We start from the raw sequence: 6,632 nt of genomic DNA, 5'->3' as shown, positions 1-6,632 counted from the left end.
AAGTTCAAATTTAAATTCAAATTCATGATATAATAAATGTATGAGAATAAGTCAAATTCTATTAGCGCAGTGTATTAATACAGTAATTTAGTTATTCATATTCATTCATATCTTTCCTGTCGTGAACCTTGTGATCTAAAAAGGTTTTTACCGGATTTCGAGGGAATCCTTAAAAAGAAACTAGGGAAAAAGCTTATTTTGAAAAAAAAAAAGAAAAAAAGAAAGAAAAGGAAGTGTGGGGAACAGAGATGCTGACAGAAGAAAAAGGGCAAGACAGGAGAACACTATCTTTTGGAGAAATGCGAGGAATCCAACAGCACAGAAAGATCTCAGAGGCCACAAGAACTTGTGGCTCACAATGTTTTCCCTTTAATGATGTGGCATGCTCATTCCTTCCCACCTTGTTTAGACTAACACCAGTTACCACCACCCCCAAGGTCTTCCCTTCTTTCCAAATTCAACAACACAACTCCTCCCTCTCCTCGATCAGTTTCCCATAGCGACCACGACGACGACCCACAGCACTTCTAGAGAGAAAAAGAGAGAGACAGAAGGACAGATAGAGAGTCTGAGTTAGAACAGAGAGAGAATCTTTGTGTTATAAAGCTCACAAGAATGTTGGAGTCAAAAGACCCGGCGATTAAGCTCTTCGGGAAGACGATTCCATTGCAACTGAGACATCAAACTTGGGCTAATGGACCGTGTGGATCTGGAGATTGTTCTGACCAGAATCTCCTCTCTTCAACCACTTCTTCCTGCCTAGAGAACTCTGGCAGAGAAAGTGCAAGGCACGACGGGGATAAGGTATGCATGTGCCATGCCTTTTATCGACTTTGAATTTAACATGTATGGATTCGGCTTCTGCTATTTGAAATTTTTAAGACCAACCATTTTTTCAGAAGCTCGAAACTGTTATTGGGTCGGTCTTATTCTTACAAGATTTTCGGTGTCAATTTTTTGTTATTTTTGTTAGCAATTCTATGAAGCACCCATTTTTCAGAAATCCAAGACCTTCGAAGGGTTGATTGATTACATCTTTGATTTGATGGTATCGTAGATTAAATGACTTTTTTGTATGGAACTAAAAAATCATATTTTTTTGGTTTGGTTTAGTTCAAGTGGGATTTTGCAAATCTTATTTTTTATAAAAAAAAAATCTTTCATTTATTATTATCCATTATTTTTTTTGTTTGATTTTTTGTTGACCTTGGGATCATATTATGGGTCTAAAACCAAAGGTTAAATCAGCTATAATCAAACTTCCCAGCGAATCATAATCTTGGAAAGATTAGAACCTCATTGATACACTCTGTTTCAGAGCAAACCTTCTTAACGAGTTTTCTGCAGTCTTATGATATTTCAAAAACATCTTAAGATGCTCTGTTTTATTTTCTAAAAATTACTATATATTGTTTAATTCGGGCCTTGTATCGATGTTTCACCATCTGTGAAAAATTCCTTCCTGCTTTGTCATGGAATCTTTTGTTATTGGCTCAGGGCTGATCCTCTCAGTTCTGCTGCTAACGGAGCAGAAGAAATGTCTAGAATACATAACAAAAGAATTATGATATTCTGTACATCGTGATTGCTAGTACTGGAAAAGTTTTGTCAGGTTCAACAGCTTTTTGATAAATTCCAAGATGAGCTTTTGGTTTTCTGCAGTAACCATTAAAGTTTTATCCTGCTAGCTGCTTTTTCTTATGTAGATCAGTATTTCAGTTGCAGTTTGTGTTCTCTGTCTGGCTTGTGTTTGATTGGTACTCATCCAACACATGATTGCATTAATCTGAGAATTTTTAGGACAACATTTCCATGTGAGTTTACTGTTTTTATTTTCTATCATTTTCTCGTTCCCCTCCTTTCTACTTGAATCTCCTATTTAGTTTTCGTTTCAGAGAATAGAGTTTCTAAGCAAAAAAAAAACTGAAGATTAATGGTCAATACTTTTTGTTGTTTTAAGCTCTCATGAGTTGCATGAAAGCTGATTCCACTGAAATATGGCCAATCAGAAGGTTTCAATCGTCTCATTGTAGTTACCGGAAACATATCACTAAAACCCTTTTAGCTTCTAATCGTGCATCTACCTGTCTATTCAGTGATACATGATGAGAACTCATGCTTGAAACGAAATATTCGATTATCTGGTGGCTCTTATCAGATTGTTCTGACTGTATTTAAAGGCCTTATAGTTTAGTTTTCTCCTCATTGAACGTTGTTGCTATGTTTTTTCTAAACAGAACTTCTATGTGAAATATTAGGTATCTTTGGGAAGAGAACTCACAGAAGATAAACCGGAAGATTGTACCTCACATCAGATCACGGAAGATTCGAAAGATCCTACATCATCATCAGGTATTGGTGAGAACCCTAAAACTCCCTCGGTTGACAGAGAAACTTCATCACTGAAGAATGCCTCCAAGAATGGAGAGCAGAGTGAGACAAGTATCTCACAAGAAAAAACTCTGAAGAAGCCTGATCAAATACTTCCGTGTCCCCGGTGTAATAGCATGGACACCAAGTTCTGTTACTACAACAATTACAATGTCAACCAGCCTCGCCATTTCTGTAAGAACTGTCAAAGATACTGGACTGCTGGTGGAACCATGAGGAATGTACCTGTAGGTGCTGGCCGTCGTAAGAACAAGAACTCTTCTAGTTCACACTATCGTCACATCATAGTCTCAGAAGCTCTTCAAAGAGATCGAGTTAATGGACTACGCTATTCAAAAAATGGCACTGTCCTCACCTTCGGTTCGGATTCTCCTCTTTGTGAATCAATGGCTTCTGTATTGAATCTCGCAGGGAAAACAACATATCATGTTCAAAATGGGTTTCATACACCTGGGCAAAGAACTCTTGTTTCTGGGGGAGATAATGGGGATGATCACTCAAGTGGATCCTCTATCACTGCTTCAAATTCAACTGAGAAGGAAGGGATTGCGTTGCAAGAGTCAGCAGTTAAGAATCACCCAGGGGTTCCACCCCATCTACCATGCTTTCCAGGGACCCCCTGGCCTTTACAATGGAACTCAGCTCAATGGGGCTCTGTCATGCCTCCACCTTCTTTGAGCCCATCAGGCTTTCCTGTATCTTTCTACCCTGCTCCTGCGTATTGGGGCTGTACAGTACCAGGCTCTTGGAATGTACAGTGCCTTCCCCCACCATCCTCTTTTCTTAGCCACACTGGCCAAAGCTCTGCTATGAACACCTCAACCTTAGGCAAACATTCAAGGGATGGGAACATCCTTAATCCAGCCAATTTAGAGTCAATTAAAGATCAAAGTTCAGAAAGATGCTGGATTCCTAAAACTTCCAGGATTAACGTTTCTGATGAAGCTGTAAAGAGCTCTATAACCCCAACACTAGGGACCAAGCATGAGAAGACTAATTCTGTCAACGGTGGAGGTCTTTTTAAGGCATTCCAATCAAAGAGCAACGACAAAAGTCATTTGATCGAGACATCTCGGGTGTTGCAATCCAACCCTGCGGCCCTATCCCGGTCACTAAACTTCCATGAGAGCACATAGTCAGAGGGAAACTTGCATTAATGTTAGCTCTGCTTGTGGTACTGTCGATGCGACAAATGGGGTTTACATCTCTTCAACCCCTCCTTGCTTCCAAATTTGTGTTAACTGCTTTTCCCCCAAGGTAATTGTACCAATAACCAATCTCAATGCAGGAAGTTGTTAGCAAACTATCATGGCAAACTATTCCAAATTAGAGATCAAGACGAATGAAGTCATGTGTCCACTTATTTTGACATTGGAGTATAGCAGATGTATCTCTTACTAGCTCATATATATAGGTGCCCTTTACTTTCTTTTTAACATGTATGTAGCTGCTCTATTATCTCATCTCTAACACTACGACTAGGTGTTTTTTTTCTGTTTTTGCCTTGACCATAGATGGTTTGTTAGTTCACGTACATGCTATATCTATGTAAGGGTGTGAGATATAGCTAGAACGTACAAAGTATAGATTCTTGGATGGAACAAAATCCATTAATGTAAATTAAACTTGTAGCAGTCTTAATAATTTGGGAATATATTGTTGCTTTTCTTTTCTTTTTGTAATAAAGTCTCGAACAATTTATTTATTTTCTGGGTGCTTTTTTTAAAAAAAAAAATAGTAATAATAAGGATGCATTAAATATAAGAGGAGAGATTCGGGTGCCCATACAACATCTCATTTACAATAATTGCAATGTTAAGGTGGAGAGGGGATAAAATAATCAGTAATGTTATATAAAGTTGTAGAATGTGTAAATGTAGTGTAGTCATTTTGAAAAATAGTGGGGTCTATTTTTAAAAAATTAATTTCTTTTTATATGAGTTTCGTATTTATTCACTTTTTTTAAAGTAATTGTACGGCGCTTGTGCATTCACGACTGTAATTATCATTTCTTTAAAATAAAATTTAAAAAAAAAAAGAGCAATGAACTATAGAACTTGGATCGCTAGTTAGCATTCACGATTGTAATTATTATTTTTTTAAAATAAAATTTAAAAAAAAAAAAAAAAGAGCAATGAACTATAGAACTTGGATCGCTAGTTTGCTGGTGCAATTAATCATTTTTCTTAATAGGTAATGAACGTCACAATTAATGCACGAAATCTACGGTGAATATATATTAATTTGGAGATAAAGCAGATGGAAAAGATAGAAAGTTTTGGTAGGCCCTACATTATTATTATTATATATTAATGCTCATGATAAATTCAACATATTCCAGGAAAGGCCAAGCATCATTCTCTATCAACCCTAAATAAACCCACCATGCATTGATGTCAATATCAAATGGTAGAGAACAATGATAAAGTCAACTTTTTCTGCTTTTTCTTGCCCTTACTTTTACTTCCACATATTGCATGTTTCCTTTCTTAATTCACTATATTATATATATAAACACGCGCGCGCGCGCACACGAAATTCTGTCACAGTAAGAGTATCAAAGAGTCATCTTATTCATATTTATAGTACTGTACATTATAATATCAATACAAGGTTTTCATAAACTTTGATATATATATATATATAGATACATATATACATGAAAATAATTAATTTGTTGCTGTATATGATGATGTGTCTCTGATCTATCAACAGGAAGAAACATTGAGATATTAATTACATATTATATAAATCTTCATGTTGTCGACAGTACTGCTGGAATTAAGGACCACATGAATTTCCGCCCACGATTATTAGGTGTAAGCTGCTGGCCGGGGACCCAAAGCAGCGCCATGTGATTGCCATGAAGGGTTATTATCACTCTCTTTGGTCGTTTATTCATTTTCTTCGGATCCCTTTTCTTTTTGTTCTTTTGCTTCAATACAAAAACATTTTGTCTTGATTCTTTATATGTATATGAAAATATCCCAAGTTTTAGAATTATTACATCAGTTACTATATATGTTGTAAGAGCAGCTGCTAAACGCCATGAAAATCTATCCGTTATTCGTACGATATAATTAGCCGCCAACCTAATAACTTAATGGCAACTAATATTATTCCATGAAACCCTTATAAAATGATCTGATCTCTTCTATATTTTCATGTGTTTTGCCTTCCTTTCATGTTTACATCGACTAGATCTTAATCATTTTTCTTTTAGTTGTCCTTGGAAATCTTATGCGAAACTTAAAGAAAAGTGACGAAAGCTAGGCTGAAGATGAGGAAAGTCGATCGTGCATCACAATTGATGGATCCCGAATTTAAACAAAATAAAAGAATGCATATATATTGCGTTTATACGATTTTTGAATTTCCTCATCAAAACAAAATGAACATATATGTTGAAACAGAGAGAATTCTGAAGAATCATAGAAGTGTATATTTTTGTGTGTATCAAACTATATAAAGGGGGTCCATATATAGTGGAATATGGCCAAAGCAAATAAGAAAATACAAAGAAAAGGAAAGATTCTAACCTAACATACTTACAGGAAATTAAGGATATGATTTAGCATAATTCTAGGAAATTAAGGATATGATCTAATATTTTAGGTATATTCTAAGATACAAATATATACATTAACATCTCCCCTCAAACTCTTGGTGGCGAAGTCAACTGGAGTTTGGAAATAAGATCACCAAGGCAACCAGGTGGATGTGATTTTGTAAAAATCTAAGCAAGATTATCTTCAGAAGAAACTGAATGTAATTGGAGGACACCATACTGAAGATGGTGGTGAATGAAGTGACAATCCATCTCAATATGTTTGATTCACTCGTGAAACACATCATTGTGCACAATTTGGATGGCACTACGTTTGTCATAGTGAAGAGGAGAACTTATTGATTAAGGAACACCCATATCTTTCAAAAGTCAGCATAACCACAAAAGTTCAGATGTCGTATCAGCAAGGGCACGATACTAAGCTTCAGTGCTGGAATGGGAAACAACGGACTGGAGCTCCAGCCCAATCAGCATCAGAATAGGCTTGGAGCTCCAGAGAGGAGTGGGATGAGAAGTGCAGACCATGAAACAGAGTACCCTTGATGTAGCATAAAATTCGATCGAGGCGCGCTCATATATTGACTGACCAGATGAACAACATATGAAATGTCTGGCTTGGTGACAGTAAGATAAATGAGATTGCCAACTAACTATCGATAAAATGTTGCATCTG

At 36.4% G+C, this 6,632-nt stretch overlaps 1 protein-coding gene across 1 annotated transcript; it reads left to right on the top strand.

The window, feature by feature from the left end:
• The first annotated feature begins 315 nt into the window (after window positions 1-315).
• LOC108980866 (cyclic dof factor 2-like) lies at window positions 316-4,068 on the top strand. The gene is made up of 2 exons (XM_018951897.2): window positions 316-804; window positions 2,259-4,068. The coding sequence occupies exons 1-2, from the start codon at window positions 616-618 to the stop codon at window positions 3,525-3,527; spliced, it is 1,458 nt and encodes a 485-aa protein (XP_018807442.1). The 5' UTR covers window positions 316-615; the 3' UTR covers window positions 3,528-4,068.
• The last annotated feature ends 2,564 nt before the right edge of the window (window positions 4,069-6,632 follow it).

This window comes from Juglans regia, chromosome 13 (assembly GCF_001411555.2).
Source record: "Juglans regia cultivar Chandler chromosome 13, Walnut 2.0, whole genome shotgun sequence".
In the NCBI taxonomy this organism is placed as follows: domain Eukaryota; kingdom Viridiplantae; phylum Streptophyta; class Magnoliopsida; order Fagales; family Juglandaceae; genus Juglans; species Juglans regia.
This window is presented reverse-complemented; position numbering and strand designations above follow the sequence as displayed.

Bases quoted from the DNA above. Each gene is read 5' to 3' on its own strand.
- LOC108980866 (XM_018951897.2), top strand. From the start codon at position 616: ATGTTGGAGTCAAAAGACCCGGCGATTAAGCTCTTCGGGAAGACGATT. The intron at 805-2,258 runs GTATGCATGTGC...GTGAAATATTAG, and splicing joins CAAGGCACGACGGGGATAAG to GTATCTTTGGGAAGAGAACT.